The sequence below is a fragment of the Elgaria multicarinata genome, chromosome 7 (assembly GCF_023053635.1).
Source record: "Elgaria multicarinata webbii isolate HBS135686 ecotype San Diego chromosome 7, rElgMul1.1.pri, whole genome shotgun sequence".
NCBI classification, from domain to species: domain Eukaryota; kingdom Metazoa; phylum Chordata; class Lepidosauria; order Squamata; family Anguidae; genus Elgaria; species Elgaria multicarinata.
This window is the reverse complement of record NC_086177.1, coordinates 13,380,305-13,404,619: the sequence shown is the minus strand read 5'-3', so window position 1 is coordinate 13,404,619 and position 24,315 is coordinate 13,380,305. Positions and strand designations below refer to the sequence as shown.

General features: G+C 44.8%; 2 protein-coding genes across 3 annotated transcripts in view; one reads left to right on the top strand and one right to left on the bottom strand.

Annotated features, from left to right (window-relative positions):
* The window catches only part of ANKS6 (ankyrin repeat and sterile alpha motif domain containing 6), a 36,336-nt gene extending 12,299 nt beyond the window's left edge, over window positions 1-24,037 (bottom strand). The window contains exons 1-8 of one of the 2 annotated variants that reach the window (XM_063130217.1): window positions 23,999-24,037; window positions 12,469-12,965; window positions 7,335-7,379; window positions 6,391-6,595; window positions 3,131-3,237; window positions 2,866-3,014; window positions 2,122-2,326; window positions 419-468 (exon numbers count right to left, since the gene is read on the bottom strand). In XM_063130217.1, coding sequence (XP_062986287.1) covers window positions 419-468; window positions 2,122-2,326; window positions 2,866-3,014; window positions 3,131-3,237; window positions 6,391-6,595; window positions 7,335-7,379; window positions 12,469-12,965; window positions 23,999-24,012 — 1,272 coding nt within the window. In that variant the 5' untranslated portion in view covers window positions 24,013-24,037. Of the gene's footprint in view, window positions 1-418; window positions 469-2,121; window positions 2,327-2,865; window positions 3,015-3,130; window positions 3,238-6,390; window positions 6,596-7,334; window positions 7,380-12,468; window positions 12,966-14,805; window positions 15,187-23,998 lie in introns of those variants that run through there. The other variant, XM_063130216.1, reaches the window with a different exon arrangement.
* GALNT12 (polypeptide N-acetylgalactosaminyltransferase 12) overlaps window positions 23,678-24,315 on the top strand; it is a 37,975-nt gene continuing 37,337 nt past the window's right edge. The window contains exon 1 of the mRNA XM_063130218.1: window positions 23,678-24,051. Within this exon, the coding sequence (XP_062986288.1) occupies window positions 23,678-24,051 (374 nt within the window). The remainder of the gene's footprint in view (window positions 24,052-24,315) is intronic.

The following is a 24,315-nucleotide window of genomic DNA, read 5'->3' as shown; positions in this document are numbered from 1 at the left end:
GCCAAGTTGCTTTTGGTTTCGTCTGTGCTGATCCAAGGAACAAGAACCTTATTTTCCCCAGTTTTTTCAGCTTCAAGCCAGATTTATGGGTGGACAGATGCCCCCTTAAGTTGTACCCTTCCTGAAGAGGGGGCTTTACTCTAGCCGGCTGTGCCACTAGTTTCCATTCCAAACTCTCTGGACTATGCAGCTTCTTCTACTACTCTTTACACGAAAAATACTACATCATATATGACTATTCAAAAATACTGCAGCTGCTTTTTCGTTTTGGGTCAAACATGATACAATATATCTGATAATAATCTATAATTAATGCCTATAAGGAAAACTCCATTTCCTTTTGGATCAATTATTCCTTGGGCAAACACTGATGGACAATCCGCCAAACATTTGTTATAGTAACAGTACTCTGACTTACCACTGTTGTCAATAATTCATCATCCTTTCCTGCCTTACTGCTGCCAATCCCTGAAGGAAAGCAACAATACACATTAGTAGAACTATTTTAAACATACCAAATAATCCAGGCAAAATTTAGCCTATATTATATACTGCCGCCATTTCTTCCAGAAATATGATGGCTCAGATTTGTCTACAGGGTAAGTCTCTTGCTTTTTGAAAAATAGTATGTTCCATTATTCCTCTTTATATTTGTAGATCCTTGATATTTAACAGTTTTAAAAATATATCTCCATTAACAAAAACATTTATTTATTTATTTATTTATTTATTACATTTCTATACCATCCAATAGCCGGAGCTCTCTGGGCGGTTCACAAACATTCCTACACATAAGACAAACACTCTGTAACCACTAGGGATGTGCTCCGCTTCTAATCGGACCGGCGAATTAGAAGCGGAGCAGGGGGCTTCGCCTGCCCTTAAGGCGGAGGCGAAGAGGATTGGGGGGCCGGCGGAGCGTGGTGAAGAGGATCGAGGTGAAGGCGGATCCTTCGCCTCGATCCGAAGCTCCGCCGGAAAGGTAAGTGGGGTTTACTGGGCCCTGCCGCTGTTGCTGTCACCCATGCGGCGACAGCGGCAGGGCCTGGTAACCCCCCCCGCCCTCCTCTCCCTTACCTGCCTCCGTCCGCGGTCCGTCGGCATCTTCAATTGAGTCCGCGGTTCAACCAGGAAGTCTGGGCCGCTTGCCAGACCTGCGGCCCAGACTTCCTGGTTGAACCGCGGGCTCAATTGAAGACGCCGACGGACTGTGGATGGAGGCAGGTAAGGCCCCCCTCTCCCTTGGTCCCTTACCGGGCTCTGCCACCGTCGCCGCACGGGCGGCAATGGCGGCAGAGCCCGGTAAACCTCCCGCCCTCCTCTCCCGGCCTTACCTGGCGCCACTCCCCTCCACTGCAGAGCTCCGATTCGGAGCCGGAGCTCCGCGGCGAAGAGGAGCGGAGTATGGGCGGAGCGGCGTGGAGCGGGCTGACCCGAAATTTTCGGATCGGCCTGCGGGGCGGAGCGGTGGGTCCGTGCACACCCCTAGTAACCACACTAAAAAGCATCTTCCTTCACTCTCTATTGCTTTTTAAAAATGCATTTTTATTAAAATTGTACCCTGCTCTTACTTGGGATTTGCAACAGTCTTCCATCCAAGGGACTAATCAGATCCACACTTGCTACAGTATACCTCCAGTCCATTCATGGATTGTTCAGTCTCCTGTGTTTAATTTAAAACATTCACGCAAATTGGACATTTTTTTCTGAGCCTAATTGCCACTAGGCAGATGACAATTTTTAGGGCGTGGCAGCCCAAGGGGAGGGGAGAGTTACCACCCCACCCCCATCTACAGCAATTAAGCTTAGTCCAAAAATGTCCCATAGAGCAGCGGATGGCTGCAGGCTGGGTCCAAAGGTTCTGTAAAGCAGCAGTTCCCTATCTTTGACATAGTGGGAAACCATGGATTCACATTTTGACTGAGCTGGGGAAATGAGTTTATTACTCAATATACACATTCAATTCTCATCTTTTAAATAAAGGTAATCAACATATGATACCACTTTAAAAAGATTCCAAGACCTTCCCATAGTTTTAGACAGCTTCACATCTGTTTGAATATATGTGTGGGTATATAGATAAACAGACATAAGTATATTAATAGGTTTGGCTTTTTTTACCATTGGACTTGCTCTTTGTTGCCCACGCTGTAGTGCCATCATGAGTTACAGAGTTATCACTTTGTAATGTGGCCTTCATTGTACATTCAAATGGTGACGTTGACTCTTCTGGAAAAGGCACGGATGGATTTATGGAAAATCCATGATTGAAAGTTTGGGTCAACTTCAGCTTGCGAAATCTATTGGACATCCTGCTCCACCATGACTAGAAAAGAAAATATAACCATTTTCCTTAGGCAGATAATTTTGCACAACAATAAATAATTAGCAAACTAACCCCAAATTAAGTAATGTTAATTTAAAAATCACACCCAATCCTCTCTAAAGCTCTGAACACATTCACATTCTTTTGTCCTGTTTTGTAAATCTAACACCAGATCTAATTGTTCAGTTCCTTCTTTGGGACACTGCTCATGTGGGGAGGAGACACTTTACCTGGGAGCCAGGTATGGTGAACCACCACAATGGTATGACAACATTGTTTGTGGAAAAGCTGCCAACAGTCATCAGTCCAAGAGCTCCATCTATGCTTGAACAACACGTTGCTCCTACTGAGAAGCTTTACCAGAGTCTGCAGCTTTATAGGATGAATAGAACTATATTGGTCCATTGTGCTACCTGACGTTTGCTGAGCTGCAATACTACTCTCATGCCACCCACACTGGACAGAAATAATGACATGCTGCTAGATTCCACTGTTCAAGCCAATGCCTTATTGAGATAACACATATGAAATTTGTATACCTTCAATCCTCCCTTGTCATCAGGCAACACTGGGATATCTACAGATTGCTTATTTCTGGTAGAGGGCACCGTTGCTTTGCTGCTCTGCTTACTCTTTTCCTTGTCTACTTGCATGCAGGCTGATGCTAGCAAACGCACAAGTTCTGCATCTGAAAAATTCACAGAGAATGTGCTTGGAAAGAGTTTTCTACCTCAAACGTATCACTGAAGATAAAACTCTCATCTTATAAGAAACACTACACACAAAAGAGAGACACAGAAATACCTGGGTCACTCAGCAGCATTATCAGGTCAAAGGCCGTATATCCATTTTTAGCACGCAGGTTGACATCAGCTCCTTGATTTAATAAATACTTAACAACGTCTTTATTTCTTTAAAGAAAACACAATGTAAATCACATAGGTTTATTAAAGACATTAGATTAGAAGAGGATACTAGAAAGACTAACTTTGCTTACGCCTGCCCTCTAATTCCTCCTAAGCTTTTGCTTATTTATGTTCTATTAACAACAACTATTTCTTGTACAAAAGCTGTTTGCCATGGCCTAAATGATTGATCTGTTTACTAATTTATCTAATCCTGCTTAGCCAGTTTAAAATTATCATTAACATTCTTAGGGCTTGTTTAACACAATCAATATCCAGATATTGCTGTTTCAGGGTCAAGGTTCTTAGTCTAAGGTCCTTTCTACACCTAAGGATTATCCCAGGAAAATGGAGGGATCGTCCCTGCCTGCTCCCGGAATCCCCTGTGTGTCATTTGGATGCACAAGGATGATCCCGAGACGATCCCTGGAAAAAAAGCAGGTGTAGAAACAGCCTAAGTTTGTTTTCTTGAGATAGAGCAACCATAATCTATATTAACTGTTGCAAACCGCCCAGAGAGCTTTGGCTGTGGGGTGGTATATAATAATTATTATTATTATTATTATTAAATTCAATTTATGAACTGCTCTATAGCTAAAGCTCTCAGGTTAACATACACAATAAAAATAAACAATCAAACCAATAATGAAAACAACAACAGAAATAATGTAAAGGATTGTATAAAGGGCAGCAACAATAACACTCTACAGATATAGAAAACACAGAGTTCTCCATCCATAGCTGTTGCTATTTATCCTATATTATTTTATTTATTTTTATTCATTACATTTATATACTTCCCAATAGCTGAGGCTCTCTGGACAGTGTACAATTAAAACCATAAAATATAACAAGTATCCAAATAAATTTAAAATGTTAAAAATTAAAACATGCAATATAAAATCAGATAAGTTACAGTCCAGCGAAAGCCTGTGTGAAAGGGTATGTTTTCAGGAGGCATTTAAAGGATGTTACATTTTCTGCCTCCTAAACCGCACGAGGGAGGGTTTTCCAGAGGGTGGGTGCCGCTAAAGAGAAAACCTGCCATCGATGTTCTTCACTTTCAGTTCGGAATGGCCAGCAAAACCTCCTCTGAAGATCATAACTGTCATCTGGGTGTATATAAGGGAAGGCGGTCTGCTAGGTATGCTGGCCCCAACCTGTTTCAGGCTTTATTGGAAAATAACAAAACCTTGTACATGGCTCGGTAGCTAACAGCCAGCCAGTGCAGTTCTTTTAGCACAGATTTTATATTAGCATAGCTAGGCGTCCTTGTGAGCACCCTGGCTGCTGCATTCTGCACTAGCTGAAGCTTCCGAACCACACACAAGGGTAGCCCCACATAGAACGCATTACAATAGACTTGTAATGTGTGAGGTTAACAGTGCATGAATGATCATTGCTAGGCTATCCCTATCCAGGAACAGGCACAGTTGGCATTCCAACTGAAGTTGATAATGGGTGCTCCAGGCCACTGAGGTCACCTGGGCCTCCAGTGACAATGGCCATGGCTAGACCAGGCCTATATCCTGGGATTGTCCCGGGATCATCCCTGTACATCCAAATGGCACACAGGGGATCCCGGGAGCAGGCAGGGACGACCCCTCCATTTGCCTGGGATAATCCTTAGGTCTAGCTAAGGCCAAAGATGGATCCTGGAGCACCTCCAAACTACGGACCCACTCCTTCAGAGGAAGTGCAACCCCATCCAGAACAGGCAAACACCCCATTTCCTGGGCCTGGTAACCACCAACCCACAGGGTCTCTGTCTTATCAGGATTCAGCTTCAGTTTATTGGCCCTCATCCAGGTGTATCCAGGCACCAGTTCAGAATGTGCACAGCCTCTCCCGATTCAGATACCACAGAGAAAAAGAGTTGGGTGTCATCAGCATACTGGTGACACCTTGCCCCAAATCACCTGATGACTACTCTCAACAGCTTTGTATAGATATTAAATAACACTGGGGACAAGATGGTGCCCTGTGGTACTCCACAGTTCAGCTGCCATGAAGCTGAAGTGCAGTCACCCAATGCTATTTTCTGGAACCGACCCTGCAGATAGGAGTCAAACTACTGTAAAACAGTGCCTCCAACTCCCAAATACAGAGGCAGTCCAGGAGGGTACCATAGTATCAAAAGTTGCTGAGAGATCAACCCCCTGTCTCTCTCATCAATAGCTTATTATGAATTCTACCCAAAAGAGATAACAGCCTTGCTGTTTACATGATCATTTATTCCAGGATATGAGAGAGAGAGAGAAAGAGAAAGAGAGAGAGAGAGAGAAAGAGAGAGAACACTCCTCATAATCTCGACAGAGGTTGCCAACACTCTATAATCTCTCTGATTCATCCCCTTGATATGTAAAAAAAAAAGAAGCAAAAGTTGTAGTGAGTTCAGGGGCTATGATTACAAAATAACTGATCCAATAAAGAGGGCTTTATTTTATTTAAACAGGGTAATGACCTTTTGGTTTTAGACAATACATCTTTAACTTGGCCAAAACAGAACTTGGCCTCTTAACATTTTCAACAACTAAATCTAGTCTAATTACAACAATACAACAACTTCCCCTTATTTTGGTCTGTTTTGGACAAACTCTTAAGAGCAATACAACCTTCTGAAACAGGGAACCTTTGCTACCTTATGGTTTCCCTACCTTCATGCTGGACATCGATGAACTGAATGTAACATTTATATGTGTGCTGTAAATTCCAACATGATAGACTTGGACTTGTCATTCATTTCGTATATTTTAGGTGGGTTGATGACCTTACAATTTTAGACTACATGCTTTAGAATTTAACAATCCAGGTCGTGTGCAAATAGTATGTCCAATACATGACCACCACAGCAGTCTGGTGGTAAGTTGGTTCACCCTTACCAATTATTTGACCAGTCTTGTTCACATCCAGGGGTTTTAACATCGACAACAATTATATACCCGAACATCTCCAAGTACAGGGGCCAAAAAGAAAAAAAAGATTGTAAAAGTGTTTGTATCTCCTTGCCAGAGTATATGCACGTGGGAAAATATGAGGGTGAGGAACTCTGTAATTTCATCCCAGGAGATTTTTGTTGAGGTGATCATGGAGTTAGTAGTAGTGGTAAGAAAGATGAAAAACTTTCTTACCTCAAACCAGGAAAATAAAGATATTTACCCATGATACGTGGCCTGCATTAGTGCTGTCCAACCGTGGACATTATCTTGTTTGTCAATATCCACATTTCTTGAAACAAGTAGCTGTACAAGGGACAATTGTCCAGTTACAGCTGCAATCATCAGTGGGGTAGCACCATCATCATTAATAACATTGGCTTGTGCTGGGTCTTCGTCAGTAATCTCTTTAACCAGCTGGAAGTTCCCTGTGGAGACAATAACACTAAGTAACAAATGAAGAGTCCGGGCAGTAAAAAGAAAGAGTATTTCTCGTTCTAGTTTTAAATTGTTTATAAGAATTATTTGAACAATAAAATAGTGTGCAAGTCAAATATACATAATAAGACAGAGGGTTTAGTTTTGCAAGCTTTCATCAAGAGTACTTAGTTCTTTAATTGTTTTAGCCAAACATTTTAAAGTTGATTTTCTGTTATTTTTAATCTATACTATGAGGGGGCGGGGAGAGGACCCCACAGTTTGAGAACTTACTGTTTACAAAGAAAAGGGACTGCGAAAGAGTCAATGCTTTATTTTGGTAAGGACTATGACTGCAAGGTCCTCTTGCAGTCATTGGCTAACCTGTTTAGATCTTTCAGGCAAGAAGAATATCCTAAGAAAGATTATTGGAAGTTAAAGGACTCTAAAAATATAGGAGGCAAGATTCAAAGAAAGTTGGAGTATGGGGGATGGATTACATGACGATCTGGGAAAGGCTACATAAATGAGCAAAAGAGAGGGCGCCAGAAGGAGATGCCTGAGACCAGAAGGAAAGCTGTGAGGCAGAAGGGCAGAGAGAAGAGCTGTACATAACAAGGTGTTGTGGAAACAAGGGTGACTGAAGTTCACACGACGGTTTAAAATAGTCAGCCAGTCCAAATAATACACCTCTAGAAGCCTGCAGTAACCACGTCCCAGAACGTGCCAGTGAATATTTTGAGGACTTACCCATTTTCAAAGCATGGAAGATATCAGGTTGTCTCTTTTGTTTATCTAGGAGCGGGAGGGAAGAAAAACACATAGTTTATAGCACAGCTGTAACATGTGCTACAACAATATACAATATTTTAATGCAGATATATTAACTAAACCATTTTACTTCAAAGTTTGCATTTGGATTTCTAAGTTACTAAAGACAAAAACAATGAAAAGGCTTGGATAGTGTCCTCTGATGGTGGTCTACTGAAGTACCATTGCCTCCCATCCCATCCCATCCCATCCCATCCCATCCCATCCCATCCCTCTCTTGGCTTCCTAGGACTGGGATCGTTGCTTCTGTGAAAGGGCTGTGGCATTTTTTTCTTTTACAAGAAGGAGCACTGGGGTACCATTTCCCAGAACGCAAGATGAAAAGGAGTAAGACTCAATAGAAAAATGAGATCAGTAATGCACTGCTATCAAATTTTTCAATGTATCTCTGCAGCCATGCACAGTACGACACTGCTCAGCCCTCACATGCCAGGACCAGATACAGGTGTGAACATGCAATACCATAGCCCAGGCTAGACCTTGCAGTGCATCCCAAATGTAAAGCCAACCCTTATAAGCATAAGCCAGGCCATAGCTAGACCTAAGGTTTATCCTGGGATCATCCAGGGTTCGCCCCTGCCTGAGCACTGGATCCCTGTGTGTCACCTAGATGAACAGGTTTGACCCCTGGACGATCCAGAGATAAACCTTAAGTCTAGCTATGGCCCCAGTCTCAGGTGTCTTGGAGAGAAGAGCCAGCTAGGTTGGCATGCCCTGAAAACCTCAGATCCAGCTATTGTAGGACCCAGGATGCCTGAGAATCCTGCTTCAGTCTGTTCTGGCCTCCTAGAATCCCAGTCCCAACCCCAGGAAGCACAGGAATCTTGGCAGGGGTTGTAGGGGCCATTCTATGTCCACCTCCCACTAGTGCAGCCTTGCCTAAGGATAGACTCCATGTGCAGTCACACCAGGAGCGGAATGTTGGCTAAATAGAACTCACAGGTCTGCTGAAAGATGCAGGGAGACACTGTGCATTTATTGGGGATGTGGATTTCTCAACTAATAGCAAACCTTACCAGAAACCAGCAGCCCCTGTAGAAATTTAGTCCTACATTCCTGAGAGCCATCTTTTTGTACTAATGTACTAATGAAGCCAACGCAGGAGAAAAGGAGAGGAAGTACCGATATGGAAGGAGGCAGAAATTCGGATTGTAGATATGAAAATAATAAGAGAGTTAGCTGAAAAAGAAAAAGAAATAAAAGGTTTAAAAATCAGCCATCAGTACCCTTGCCAAGGGAAAACGACTGAAGGCACTGCCTAGATGCCAGGATTTGATGACCTACATCATGGGTAGGCAACCTGGTGCATTTCAGATACTTTGAACTACAGCTCCAGCAGATCTTTACCACTGGTCATGCTTGGCTGGGACTGATATGAGTTGTGGTTAGAAACATCAGAATGCCTATCTGTGTTCTGCCATTTCCCCCCACTCTGACAATGTATGATCCAGATTCTGCTGTCAAAACAGATTCTGCTGCCTTATACCAAGGTTGACTATTGGGTCTATCTAACTCAGTATTGTCTATCTGTACTGACTTCACAATGGTTCTTCAGGGTTTTAGATAGGGGTATTTTCCAGCTCTACCCAGAAATGCCAGGGATTGAACTTGGGACTTTCTGCATGCAAAGGATGTGCTCCACCACTAAGGCACAGCCTTTCCCTTAGAACAGGGTTTTGACCTAATTATACTTGGCCTACTGCTTACGTGGGGCCTTGCTAGACCTACCAGATAATCCGTGTGGGAGGAGGGGCCAGGCCGCGTTAGAAGTAAGACGCACGTAAGATGCGACGGGGCCGAGGGAAGCCCCGTAGCGTCCTCCATTTTCTTTCCCCCTTAAAGGGCCATGTGCGCAGGAGCGCACCAATGAAAAAGTAAGTACTTTTTTAAACAAAAATAAAGGGTTCCCCGCTCCCCTTGCCCCTAATGTCCCCCCACAATGCCTGAGCCCCCCTGCCCACTCGCTTGCCCGTCCTCCTCCTGTCCGCCATGCCTTGTCCCCCTTCTTCTCCCCTGTCCCCGCTTGCCATGCCTTGTCCCCTGTCCCCGTTCTTCTCCCCACCCCCTCCACCATGCCTTGTCCTCCGTCCCCGTTTTTCTCCCCACCCCCTCCGCCATGCCTTGTTCCCTGTCCTTCTCCCCACCCCCTCCGCCATGCCTTGTCCCCCGTCCCCTTTCTTCTCCCCACCCCCCTCCGCCATGCCTTGTCCCCGTTCTTCTCCCCCGTCCCCGCTTGCCATGCCTGTCCCCTGCCCACTCGCCATGCCCGTCCCCTGCCCGCTCGCCTGTGCCCGCTCGCCATGCCCTGGCTCCGCTCTCCCCCCCCCATCTCTCCTGCTGAGTCCGCTCTTTCCCCCGGCCCCCATCTCCCCCCCTGTGATCCCCCCGGCCCGATGGGCACAGCGCTCCTATGGAATGCTGTGCCCAGTCCGTGGCTTCTCCCAGCTACTCGCGAGTAAGCGAGCAGCCAAGAAAAGCCACGGACCCTGCTAGACCTTCCACAGCCCCGGCCTCAGGCCGGGGCTGGGGAAAAGCCGGGCCATAAGCGAATCCACTTATCCCGGGTTAAGGGAGGACTTAGCCTGGCCTGACCCCGGGATCCCCTGTGCGTCATCTGGATGCACAGGAGGGAGACCGGGCCTCACACCAGGCTAACTCCTCGTCTGGCAACGGCTGTACATTCCAGCACTTCTACTGCCCTGACTTAGCTCTAATATGTCCTCCTTTCCTCAATCTCTATTACAAGCCTTAGCTAGACCAGGCAAATGGAGGGGTCGTCCCTGCCTGCTCCCGGGATCCCCTATGTGTCATTTGGATGCACAGGGATGATCCCGGGACAATCCCGGGATATAGGCCTGGTCTAGCCATGGCCACAGTTTCTTCAAGAAATCCCCAAATATCATTCCCATGGAAATAACTTGGTAAGAGAGAGTTCAAGGACTTTAAAAAGATAAAAAAAATACAGAAAAAGAACAAAAGGGAAATGGAATAAAAACAAAAACTTGAGGCTGAAAGTAACTGATTTAAATCCAGCAATTATGGTAGCTGCTATAAGAGACTTGAAGCCCAAGTGTACTAATCCAGCAATTCTTTGCAATTGTGGGAGCTCTGAAGCTGACATGGTGCTCCCTTGTCTTGCAAAGCATCTTCACAGAAGGATAAGATGTCTCTCCCCGCTGCCATTCCACATGCAGAAGCCTACCGGACAGGGAGTAGAATATTATTTTAAGACTGATGATGGGACAATGTCCTCTACTGCACCTGAGAGAGCACCAGGCTAGCTTAGGAGGTGCAGGGCACCTCCACAGGCCTGCCACACACATTTATGTCCTCCAAAATCAGCTGCCTACAGCATTTGCCTCATTCTGCCTAATGTTGGTGCTGGCCTGGGTCTGTTTTCTTTACCAGTCTTTTACATATATTCATAGAACCATGTAGACTTAATACCTAACTACAATATTATGATTTAACTTGATATATTATGCCTCTTCTCTTTCCCCCTCCTTTTAATTTACTAGCATAATTGTATTTTTGTTGATTTCAAATGTTTCTATCACATTTGCAGTAATATCTGCATTTTCCTTGGAAAAAATGAACAAAACTAAAAATCACAGGGCGGGGGGAATAATAGCTTATCTAAATGTGCCTGTTTACTGGCTGAGATAAGCAAAACTTTGTTCCTGATCTATACATACATTTTCTAGTGTTGTAGTTATTTTTTGGGATGGTACAACAACGCATGGCTGATTGGCATGGAAATACCTCAGCAAGATTTTGTGTTTTTTAATTTCTATAGCAATATATCACTACCATTACTTTGCATGGCCTAATTAGCTTAAGGCTACAATCCTGTGTACACTTAGGTGGGAATATGCCCTACTGAACAAACTTATTTTTGAATAAATATGTGTAGGGTTGGGACTGCAATAGTACAAAAAGTTTCCCACAAAATTGTTTTGAACAGAAAGGGTGGGAGGGGACAGAACCTTAGACACCATCCTGAGCTCTTTGGAAGACTTATTGTTTTATTTAAGAAGAGTGAGATAAAAGTATAGTAATAAAATAATTTAAATTAACGTAGCATTTTATAGTGCAGTATACGGTGACAATAGTGAAGTCATGGCTAGGATTTCCCCACATTTCTCTGAACCATTACCTCTCTCAAGTTCTGGATGAACCATTCAGATCCCCAAATGAGGCAGGGCAGGATGACAGGCCTAGGAAAGGGGGTAAGAAGAAGCATGAGCCCAGGAGGCAGGAGAGTAGTGTAGGAAATGGGTGTTAGGACTTGAGAGAGGCAGTGGTTCAGAGGAATGTGGGAAAGTCAAAAAAGGCAGAGGGAGAAGTCTGATAAGAAAAGGAAAACTAGGAGGGAGAATGGGCAGAGAGGAGCTGTACACATGGTCAGGAGCTGCAGAGCTTGGGAATTGCTTATTGATTTGAAATAACCAGCCAAATCTTTGGCCACAGACCTCTAGTTCACTACAGTTTTGTTAAATTAATTATAATTTTCTATTAATCAGCATTTATTGTGATTAACACAGTTACTTACTCTCCTGATGCAACAAACCTATTTTATTTACTTATTTAGGGTATGCTAACTAATGAGTATACTAACAGACTCATATATGTTATTTGGAAACATTTTGTTGGCAACCAGAAGCTTGTTTATTTTCTTTCGGGAATAACGTATTCTGCATTGCATCATTTTGAGGTGAACTAGAAAGTCCTGCCAAGGTAGGCCCAAGGTGTCCTTAACCCTAGGGCAAAGCACCCATGGTAACCCTCCAATATTACCCTTCCAATTGCCTGCCTGCACCTTGCCTTACAATGAGTCCTTCTCTGTATAACTCAGCAAGCTCTCTTTCTCCAGAGATGAACATTCCTCTCTCCTGCCACTTTGAGTGGGCTTGGACCTATCAGTCTTGCCACCGGTCCCGCAAAGAAACTCATGCTTCTTTTTCTTTCCTTCATAAACAAGAATTTCCAAAGTCAAGAAAATAACTATTTGGATATCCATAACTCAAGGCATAAAAGGGAAAGTACCACATACCTGCCTGGGGTCGAACTGTTGTTAAAGGCGCCAGATAATCCTTCATATCTTCATATTTGAAGTCAACAGCTAATTCGTATGGTGTTTTATGCAGCACATTCAAATGATCAGGACTGGCTCCTTTGTTCATAAGCTGTTGGGCCAAACTCACTCGTCCACTAACAGCCGCCAACATCAGGGGAGTCCAGCCTATAGTCTTCACGGTGTAATTACTATCAGCTCCCCAGTCCAACAGAAGATGGACCACTGCCTCATGCCCATGCTGGACAGCTGCCATGAGGGGGGTGATAGCTGGCAATTCCTCTTTATTGTTGTCCAAGCAAGTACTTAAGTGGTCATAATTGTCTACATAAGCTCCAGATTCCAGCAACAATTTAACCACACTGATATGGCCTCCCCGAGCGGCCACAGTAAGTACACTGGCTCCCAATTTATTCTGTGCATTAAGGTCAGCACTGTTTTCCAGCAAGATGCGAGCCACAGTTAGATGTCCAAACCTTTGATTGGGAAAAATTGGAGAGAGAGAGAAAATTATGACACTCAATAAGATGAAAGTGCATATTTTAGATTTAAGAAGCTCAGTCTTTCCACAGCAATGTAGAAAACTAGTCTAGCACTGTGGTTAGAGAATGTGTTGCCAGCAATTCAAATCTCAGCCTGACTATGAAAACTGGGACATCTGTGGGTGGGTATGTCAGGTTGCTAAAAGAACATAAGAAATGCCATGCTGGATCAGACCAAGGGTCCATCTAGTCCAGCACTCTGTTCACCCGGTGGCCAACAAGCCGTCAACCAGGGACTAACAAAGCACAAAAGTAAACCTGTAGTAAAGGGGGCAACACTGCTTGTGGCTACTTTGGTTCTGATGTGTGCAACTGCAATAAGGAATGAAAGAAATATTAAAGATCGCCTTTCTTTCTAACAAAGACTTGTAGCTCTAATTTACTACATTTCAAGTAATCTTATACACTTTTCAGTATCCTGGGACCATGCCCGATATTCTGTGGCAGCGACAACAGATTTGGAACTGAGGGCACATTCAACAGGGAATTATAGCTGGTCATGGCTGTTAGAGACAAATTAGACATTTTAGCATCATGGCCTATGTGCACTTATATATTTCTTTAAAATGTTTGATACCCAGCCTTTTAGTATACAAAACTTTCCTTAAGAGTAGCATTTAAAGCACAGCATAGACGGAAGGGTGGGGGGAATACTGAATTGTTCTCCCACTTGTGCTTCTTTCCCAAAATTGCTTCTCACCCACTGGTTTTATCCCTGGTGGTGCTCCCAGACAGATTGCAACACCACTGAGACAAAAATGGCTGGGATTAAGTGGTATCACGGGGTAGAGTGCAGGCTGGGAAAGGTTTCAGAATCCCTCTGCTGCCCACCCATGGTGAGGTTTAAATGTCCTCACCCTCCTGCTTAAGAAATGGACGGAAGCCACATAATCACACATGGATCATGCTGCTATAAGATCTACTTTGGCCCACTAATATATGTTTTGATCTGAACATATATTTGTCTCATTCGCAATTGCCTTTTTAGCTAAAAATGAAAATTTTAGGTGTACTCCTGAGAAAAGCAGTGATCTATTGTATCCTAAAAGGCAGCTATACTGAGGCGTTCAATAATAGATGCAAGCTTGTTTTCACATAAATCATAAGAACATAAGAAGAGCCATGCTCGATCAGGCCCAGGGTCCATCTAGTTCAGCATGCTATTCATACAGTCATCAAATAGCTGACAGTGGGAAACGCACAAGTAGGATATGGGTGCAATAGCACCCTCCTGCTCATGTCTCCTGGGCATGCATAGGCATACCGCCTCTGACACTGGAAGTAGCAAGTAGCCATCATGACTAGTAGCCACTTACAGCCCTAACCGCCATGAATTTGCCTATTTCCCTTTTACAGCCATCCAAATAGGTGGCCATCACTAGATCTTGCGCTAGCGAATTCCACAGCTTAACTATTCGCAGTGTGAAAAAGCACTTCCTTTTATCTGTCCTGAATCTCCCACCAATCAGCTTAAAACGGTTAAAAGGTAGATGATTAACCGAGAAGGAAACATTCTTTATTCTGCTGGGGGAGCTGTTAGGTAACTCAAGCATTCAAGCAGTCCAGGCAGGGGCCTTCCCTCTCGGCCGTCAAGCGGGAGGAGGGAAGCGAGCGATCTTTGCCCATCAGCTGCCCCGCTCGCCAGCTTATCCCGACCCTGGGCTGTAGGCGGCGCGCCCGCGACACACACATCCAGCAGCCCCTGGGTGCGCTTTTCAGCCTGCTCTCGCCCTGCTGGGCTGGAGACGCCTAGCCCGCCCTCCGCGCCGCTCACCTGGCCGCTTGCATAAGGGGGCTCCAGCCGCAGTGGTTCCGACTCTGCACCGAGGCCCCCCTCCGCAGCAGAAAGCCCACCAGCTCCTCATGGCCGCCAGCCGCCGCGAACTGCAGCCCCGTGTTGCCCGCCTCGTCAGTGCCGTCCACGGGCACCGAGCCGGGAGGCACGTCCGCCGCAGCCCCGGCCCCGCCAGACGCGCAGCTGCCGGGTTCCGCCGCGGTCGCCGCCTCTTCAGCGGCCGCCGGGGGTCCCAGCAGTAGCTGCCGGGCGCATTCACAATCGCCCTGATCGCAGGCGCGGAGCAGCAACTGGACACCGGCGGGCACCCCGCACTCCCCCATTGTCGACCCTGACGCTCCGCCGGCCTCCTCTGTTGTCTGCCTCCGCTCCGCCCGTAGGAGAGAAGAAAGGAAGGAGGGAGGGACCCGGCCGGAGAGCTAGTTTCTCCACACTCAGGAGGGGAGGGCTGCATTGCTGAGGCCTCCGAGCAGGCGCGGGCGGGAAGTGGTGTGTGTGTGTACGACGAAGGATGGTTCCAATCAATATGGGAAAGGGAATCCGCCCTGGAAGCTCTTTCCGCTTGTGGCGGAGCTCCCCTCCCCGCTAATTCACACGCGTAGAGCCAACTACAATAACAGCCATTCCACGCATTCTGACCCCTATAGGGCTCCACACACCCTAGATTCTTACAGTGCAATCACACGAAGTGAGATTGGGCCTGCCAAGACATATTGCTGCCTGAGACACAGCAGAAATAGCCCCCCTCTCCGGCAAATCAAGGTGCCTAACACCCAAGGCCAGCCAAATGGTTTTGGCACCTAAATCACAAAATCCCACAAACAACTCTCCTGCTCTGTGCCAGTAAAAATAAAATAATCCATTCCATCACAATGGGCTACTTTCTTAAGGCATCCAGAATCTGCTGCCCGAGGCAAGTGACTCAAATGTGCCTAAAGATGACAGGGCTAGCCTTGTGTGTAAATGTGTTTAATGGGATTTGCTCCTCTCCCACGAAAGGGTGCATAGGATTATAAATGCAATTGCCAGGAAGTAAATCCTACTGAACACAAGATTTATTACTAAGTAAACATGTATATCACTAAGCACACTCTTATACATGACACGGATCTGAGCCCTTATGTTGTTTTCACATAATTGGCTCTTTTACTCAATCAAGCTATTGCCACAGTAGGTTTCCTGCAACTAATTTAAAAGCCTCCTAATACATAGGTTTCTATATTTTGAGGGAATCTGACATGCTCATACATATTTTAGTAGAAGTTGGCAAGTAAGTCTTTTTTCCTAAACAGTTTAGGGATGCTGAAACACTTTTTGGGGCTTGCCAAGTGCATTTATTTATCCATTAAATAGAAAACCAGCAATATGTTTTTTAGAAAAGCAAGACAAATGCTATGTGGTGATGCATAGGTATCCTGTGCGTTAGTTGCCACTAGCCTTGTTTATTTCCTATTTCTGAGCCAGAACAACTGCAGAATAATGGGATACTTGATAGTATGGAAGGTAATGCTAAGTCCCAACAGATCCAACCTGTTATTCTTGTTTTCTTCTCTTAATAGAATTAGAGTGTAGCTGAGCAATTAGGCAAGTGAGTGGGATTGCACATGACACCTCAAGAAGTCCAATTCAAGTAGTTATATTAAGGAGTTAAGACAAAAATTGAGAAATGAAAAATTGCAATTTAAAATACTTTCAAACTGAACCAAGACAGGTACATACTAATCTTTAAGCTATTTTCACACTTACAAGTACAGAAGTGTTGTTAGCTTGGCTGATGCAGACAGACAGCATGGGACTTGTCTTGGAGGGGATGTAGCTGATGTTTGCCCAGGTCAGTGAAAACAGAGCCAAGACATCTTTAGAAAAGTAGCTATTTTTACATAGGTTTCTAGGAACGTGGAAAGAGAAGGTGCAATCAGATAGGATTATAGCTGAGGCAGATTCTGCAAGTATAGACAAATGGCAATACTTAACCATTGTTGAAATCATGGAAGTGGTCTTGAGAGGTATAAAGTTAAGGAGATTTCCCCCACCTTCAGATGTTTGTGTGGAATGATGCCTACACTGTGCCTACATTGAAGATTACAGGTGGAGGATGCCTTTGGGAAGAAAAGGGGAAGTCTAAAGAGAACCAGGAAGTTTTGGCCTTCAGTTTGTTGCAACTACATCTCAGGTTTTTGCTAGAAAATATTGGACAATAGCTATTGTGACACTACTGCTAATGTACATTATGTTGCAGTAGCATTAACAACCTCTGGCATAACGCCAATAGTGCTTGCTGGAGAAATAGGTTTTCTAGTGAAACCTGTACCGTCAGCAAGTGCTGTTGGCATTGCACTACAGGTTGTTTACTTTAGTGCAACATGATTTACATTAGTGGTAATGTCGCATTGGATAATGCCCATTATTTCCTCAAATAACAAAGTAATGGTGACCTGGATAACCAAAATGGAAAGGATGCAGAACTCTGCCTGGACTAGGCACATAATGCTCAGAGTCCTGCTTGCTCCACACAGGCTTTCCCTGGCTAGTGGAGTGAAGCTGGTTCTCAGACCAAGGCACTGGCTACAGGAGTGCTGGAGGTTCCCCATCCCTGGTTTATATAATTAAACAAACTATGTGCTAATAGTGAATTCATTATATATGTCTATTCATAGTTAGCCAAAACAGCACCATCTACGCACAAGAGGGAGGTATCAACAGGTTTAAGGGAACTCTGGTTGGTAGAAGTACAAAACATCTTTAGGGAAAAACAGCCTGATAAGGACTGAGCGTGTTTAGTGGGAATGGAATACTGACTGTGAGGAAGAAGAGTAATGGAGTAGAATATCCTGGAAAAGGGCATGGATGACTGGCTGGAACCCTGAACAGGAACATATTGCAACATTTTGTTACTAGTTATACTTGATGATGATGATGATGTTGATGTTGATGATAATAATAATAATGCCAAAAAGAATAAACCAAACCTAAAACAAATCATGGATTTTCCATGCCATCAATGAAGCAAAATGAGTAAGACATCAATGGAAGTTTTGATCATGATATAATCATGGATATCTAGTTATATCTTTTAGAGGGAGAGGAGGGCCATTCTACCAGCCCTGCTGAAATGACAGCCTCATGACTCATCCTGCTTCAACTGTCACCACCGACAACCAGTTGGTTACCAATTCCTAATTCCTTATTTGCATGAAAGTTTGAACTCAACCAGGAAACTAAATAAGGACTTAAAGTGTATATGCCCCTAGAATGCAGCCCAAAATGAAAGACCTAGGGGACAGGAGCAGGCCGAGGAAACATCGGGGCCTGCTCCAGTTGGACTCTTCCCCCACCCCCACAGGGCAAACTGCCATCTTGGCCCTGTGGGGTAGAAGAAGGACTGAGGGGACAGGAGCAGGCCGAGGAAACATTGGGGCCTGCTCCTGTTGGACTCTTCCCTCACCCCCACATGGCAAACTGCCATCTTGGCCCTGTGGGGAAGAAGAAAGACCGAGGGGACAGGAGCAGGCCAAGGAAACATTGGGGCCTGCTCCAGTTGGACTCCCCTCCTTCGGGAGCAGGACAATCCCATCAGCCCTTTTCCCAGTCCACTTAATTTCTCTCTCTCTTTACCTCTTCCCTCCTGAACTCCTTTTCCTTGTGTGTCATGTCTTTATTAGACTGTAAGCCTGAGGGCAGGGACTGTCTTTTTTCCTAAGTGTAAGCTGCTCCGAGAGCCTTTTTTGGCTGAGGAGCCGGGTATAAATATGATAAATAAATAAATAAATAATAAATAAATAAAATATGCTTTGGATTATTGCATATCATATATTGCAATCATATATCATGATTGGGGAACTCTCCCATTCAAGTCAAACAATATTTCAATCAAATCAAAACCACTTTTTGCACAGCGCACATTAATGTGTGATTACCTCCAATTGACAATTACAAACATGGAACTGGAGGTACGAAGCCCACAATAACCTCACCACCCCACCCATGATACACTTACACATCCAGGAGAGTGTCTTCTATGTGATGGGATGAAATTGTATCAATTTCAATTGTGGTTCATGGGCATATAAACGTTAGGTGTTTATTTAGTTTATTGACTCAGCCCTATTTTGCACAAATAATCTGGGAACTAGTTACCAATTTCAGCATCGTATATCAATACAGTTCATACTGATTAATTCAGCCTGTCAAAGTGGTGAATGTATCTCTGTCAACATCATTTAACTGTTTGAAATTCATTATTACCCACTGGGATTCCCTTTCTGAAGAGTAAGAACTCATGACCATTACAACAGTTACATATTTAACCGAAGCTGTTTTTTGTAAACTGCCCAGAGAGCTTTGACTATGGGGTGGTATATAAATGTAATAAATAAATAAATAAATACCAGGGACAGTGTAAAAGCTGGAATGGAACGGGCCAGAACGACCCCTTTATATTTAAAAAAACAAAACAAAAACATGCCAAAAACAGTGGCAAGTGTTAGAAAAACTTGAGCACAATATTTTAGTGCTAAAAACCTTGCACTATTATATTACTATTAACCCCATAACTCCCAGAAGAACATCCAGAACAGAATAGATGGCCCGGAACGGCCACTTCCGAATGACTGAAATCAACCAAACTCACCACTCACACATTACTAGGTAGGACAGATATAATAAGCCACAAAACTTCCACAGAAACCATGTTCCGATACCCATTCCTGACCATAATCGATATAGCACAAAACAGGTTGGAACGACAGCTTCTAACTGAACCAACTCAACCAAACTCAACAGTCACACACTGATTCAAGGGACTGATGCAATAAGCCACAAAACAGCCACAGAAACCACATTCCGAGACCCGTTCCGGCCCATAGTCCATATTGCGCAAAACATGCCGGAACGGCAACTCCCAAGTGAGCCAACTCAACCAAACTCACCAGTCACACACTAATTCAAGGGACTGATGCAGTAAGCACCAAAACTTCCATTGAAACTGTGTTCCATTACCCATTCTGGGCCATAGTCCATATTCCGCAAAACGAGCTGGAACGGCAGCTTCCAAGTGAGGTAAGTCAACCAAACTCACCAGTCACACATTACTAGATGGGAAAGATATAATAACCTCTGAAACTTCTATGAAAGCCAGGTTTCAATACCTGTTCCGGGTCATAGTTCATGTTCCCAAAATAAGCTGGGAAAGCAAATTATGGGTGAGCAAAATGAGGCACAATCTATTGTTGGGAAATTGCCCAGAATGGCAACTTCTCTGTGCTTGAAGGCAATCAAATAAACCACTTTCATTGTACTATATGAAACAGTTAATAAACTTCCACAGAATCCAGAGTGAAGATCTGCAAAGGCAGTTTCCTACAAAAGCCCATAGTTGTTGTGTCGTGTGGTGTAGCGCTTAAAATATCAGACTGAGTGTCCTCAGTCCATTTATTATACAGTCTCCGGAATTAAATGGGAATACAACTAGTATACATAACTTTGGAATAAATTCAGATGTTATGGCAAAGGACATCTGGCTCATTCCCACCAATATACACAGTTCTCATTGGATATTAATGATTGATTTCTTCAAGTGGAGAATTATTTTGTATCTTGATTCCATACATAATATTGCCACAAAGTACAATGACGTGCTGTAAACATGCAGTCCGCTTCACTTGTCAATTAGTCAGAATGCGTCATTCATGCACCACTTGATATACCAGTTCAGAATGACTCTTACAACTGTGGTGTTTTTGTGTGTCCTTAGCTAGACCTAAGGTTTATCCCGGGATCATCCCGGGGTCATCCCTGTTCATGTAAATGACACACAGGATATCCCAGGAGCAGGCAAGGATGATCCCGGGATAAACCTTAGGTCTAGCTAAGGCCTATGTCTCTTTTCACCTGTTTTATGCAGAGGCTCACCTGTCCCTTTCCCATCAGACATGGTCCCTGAACTTCTCAAGCACAAATCACTTCTTCCACAGCCAGGTTTAATTCAAAGACAACAGCAGAGAATAAAGAAGCAAATAAATCAGAGAGTAATTAAGCAATTCAATAGTCCTGTTTCTAGAAATTCACCAAAAGGAATATTCTCTATAATCCGGTATTACACTTCATCTTGGTCTTTGTGCTTAATGGGTGATAAGTGCTAGAAACCCAAGAAGGACACCACAGCTCTGTGCCAGGGAGCTTGTCAGGACTGGTACCATCTGTCTTGCTTTGAGATAAATCAAGCTCCTTGTGGTATAGTCAAATGTCCAGAGCATTGTGAGAAATGAATAATCTATGCTGCAGGCAAAATTTTTATGTTAACTGCTGAGCATACACACATACACACACACGTGTGAGTTCGTGTGTGTGTGTAGTTTTAAAACACAAATATTATACACATTGTTTCTGTTCTTACTATTTGTGGTTATTCTTATTGTATTCATAGTTTCATAAAGAATATAACTAAATAAAGCTTCAGAACATCGGAGCCAATGACAATGGGTTATACTGAGTCAAATAATTGGTCCACCTAGCTCCCTTACCACACAGGGCTGAACTAGAAAAGACAACAAACATTCAATTAGCAATTGCATGATTGGCTTTTAAAAATAAATTCCATGTTTAGGCTAGGGGTGGGTGGATGGGGGTAGTTATCAAGATTGTGGAATGGGGGCATTAACGCTTTGTCTCTTGGTGTGATCCCAATATGGATCGGGCCCCTGAAACTGCAATTAGCATTGAAAAAAGGTGCTATTCATTCCAAAGAAATCATTTCTCATTATGCAAATAGCAGTTGTGGGGATTAAAGCTGTACTAGCCCTCATGATAGAGTTGCAATATGAATTACCCCAATTGTGCTAGTATAGGAATAATTATATCCATTGCATCCAAACAAAGAATGCTGAAGAAGGACCTGAGGGCTGAAATGCGTTGGAGTTCTTTCATTACATTAAAGATCCTTTTTCTACCCCTTTGACTGGGGCTTTTTTGGCAGAACACTTATATCCCACCTACTGCCCAAAAACTCATGGTTAACTATAATGGTCTTCTCCCAATTTGTCATTGCAACTACCCTTTGGGATAGGTTAGGCTGAGAGACGTGAATGGGAATATATCACTGCAAACTTCATAATGGAATGGGTCCCCCCTCTCCATCCTTGCCTGATTTTTTAAGCACTGTACCACAGTACACATTATGGGCTTCTGTAAGAAGCTGTCTTTGCATATCTCCACTCTGGAGTCTGTGAAAGTTTATTAACTGTTCCACTTAGTACAATCAAAATGGTTTAGTCGATTGCCTTCATTCACAGAAGTTGCCATTCTGGACTATCTCCCTACAATTTTACATAATTTTGCTCACCCATAATTTGCTTTTCCAGCTTATTTTGGGAATATGAACTATGACCCAGAAGGGGTATTCAAATATCTTTCCCATCTAGTAATGTGTGACTGGTGAGTTTGGTTGACTTACCTCATTTGGAAGCTGCTGTTCTGGCCTATTTTGTGCAATATGGACTATGGCCCAGAACGGGTATCGGAACGTGGTTTCTGAGGATATTTTGTGCTTACTGCATCAGTCCCTTGAATTAATGTGTGACTCTTGAGTTTGGTTGAGTTGGGTCACTTGGAAGTTGCTGTTCCAGCCTGTTCTGCAAAATATGGATTAAGGCCCAGAATAGGTATTGGAACATGGTTTTCTTGGATGTTTCGTGGCTTATTGGATCAGTCCCTTGAATTAGTGTGTGAATGTTGAGTTGTCTCACTTGGAAGTTGCCATTCTGGCCTGTTTTGAGCAATATGGACTATGGCCTGGAATGGGTATCAGAACATAGTTTTGTGGAAGTTTTGGTGCTTATTGCATCAGTCCCTTGAATTAGTGTGTGACTATTGAGTTTGGTTGAGTTGGCTCAGTTGGAAGCTGCTGTTCCGCCCCATTCTGCAAAATATGGATTATGGCCTGGAATGGGTATTTTTTGTTGATGTTTTGTGGCTTATTATATCTTTGTCACCTAGTCTGGTGTGAGTGGCAAGTTTGGTTGAGTTGGCTCACTTGGAAGTTGCTGTTCCGGCCTGTTTTGCCGAACTATGGTCCAGAATGGGTATTGGAACATGGTTTCTGTGGATGTTTTGTGGCTTATTATATCAGCCCTACCTAGTAATGTGTGAGTGGTGAATTTGGTTGATTTCAGTCATTCGGAAGTGGCCGTTCTGGGCCATCTATTTTGCTCCGGATGTTGTTCTGGGAGTTATGCGGTTAATAGTGATATAATATTGCAAGAGTTTTAGTCCTAAAATATGGTTCTCAAGTGTTTCTAACACATGCCACTGTTTTTGGCCTTTTTTTTTGTTTTTTAATATATTTTTTCTGTTCCCACTTTTACACCGTTCCACAAAAATACGGGACGGTAAATTTAATACTTTTGCAGAGAGCGCCTGCATGTGTTATAAAAGAAGAAGAAAAAGATCATGAACGGGTGCAAGCACACTTTTGTGTCGCCCTGTGAAGGGATGCGAGAGAGGGGAGGGGGATCTCCCTACTCACTGCCACTTTCCCCCCCTTTTGGGGGACTCTCCTCGCGCCGGGGTGGGAGAGATGATCTCACGAGGCACGGCGGCGGGGGCGCCTGAGGCAATGTTTTGCCTTTTGCTATTCGCGCCCGCCCTGCCCTGCCACGGCCTAATCGAAGTTCTGAAGCGGGCAGGCAAGAGAGCCGTTTCCAAGGCGGCTCGGGCGGGCCAGTCCTCCCCTGCCAGCCCGGATTCCTTTATAGCTGCTTCAGTCCCGCCCCTCCCCTGCCCGCCCCGCCTGGTCTGGTCTTGCGGGCATTGCCGAAGGGGCCTGGGCTAGAGCGTTTCTGCTGCCCCGGTTGGGATGCGGCGGGGCTGGCGAGTGAGGCTCCCCCGAGGAGGAGGGGCAGCGGCCCTCTTGGTGGGGCTCGGGGCGCTGGGCTTGCTGTTGCTGTGGCAACGCGGCCCGCCGGACTCCGAGCCCGGCCAAGGAGTGGGAGCGGAGCTGCCTTCGCTGCCCCCCGAACTAGCCCAGCGGCAGCTCCGCAGACCCGTCTATGACAAGCCGCCCTTGGGCAGGGAGACGGAGCTGGGCGAACTGGGCCGGCCCGCGCGGCTGGAGTTGAGCAAGGCCGAGCAACGCCGCCAAGAGGAGAGCATCCGGCTGCACCAGATCAACATCTACCTGAGCGACCGCATCTCTCTCCACCGCCGGCTGCCCGAGCGTCGCCACCCGCAGTGAGTGAAGAGAGGGGGAGGAAGTGGTGCCTGGGATTGCACGGCGGGCGAGGGACGTTTCCCTCAGCCCAGGGCACTTCGTGAGGAAGAGGGGAAGCTCTTGGGAAAGGTCGGGGGAGGGAAGCATTTCTGAGGAGGAACAGCCGCCGCCTATATATGCCCCCACCCCCCGTTTAACTGCATTGTCTGTTACTTCGCCGAAATAGTGCAGAGAGTAGCTCCGCCAGCCTTTTGCAGAAAACCTACTTGTGCGGAAAGTTAAAA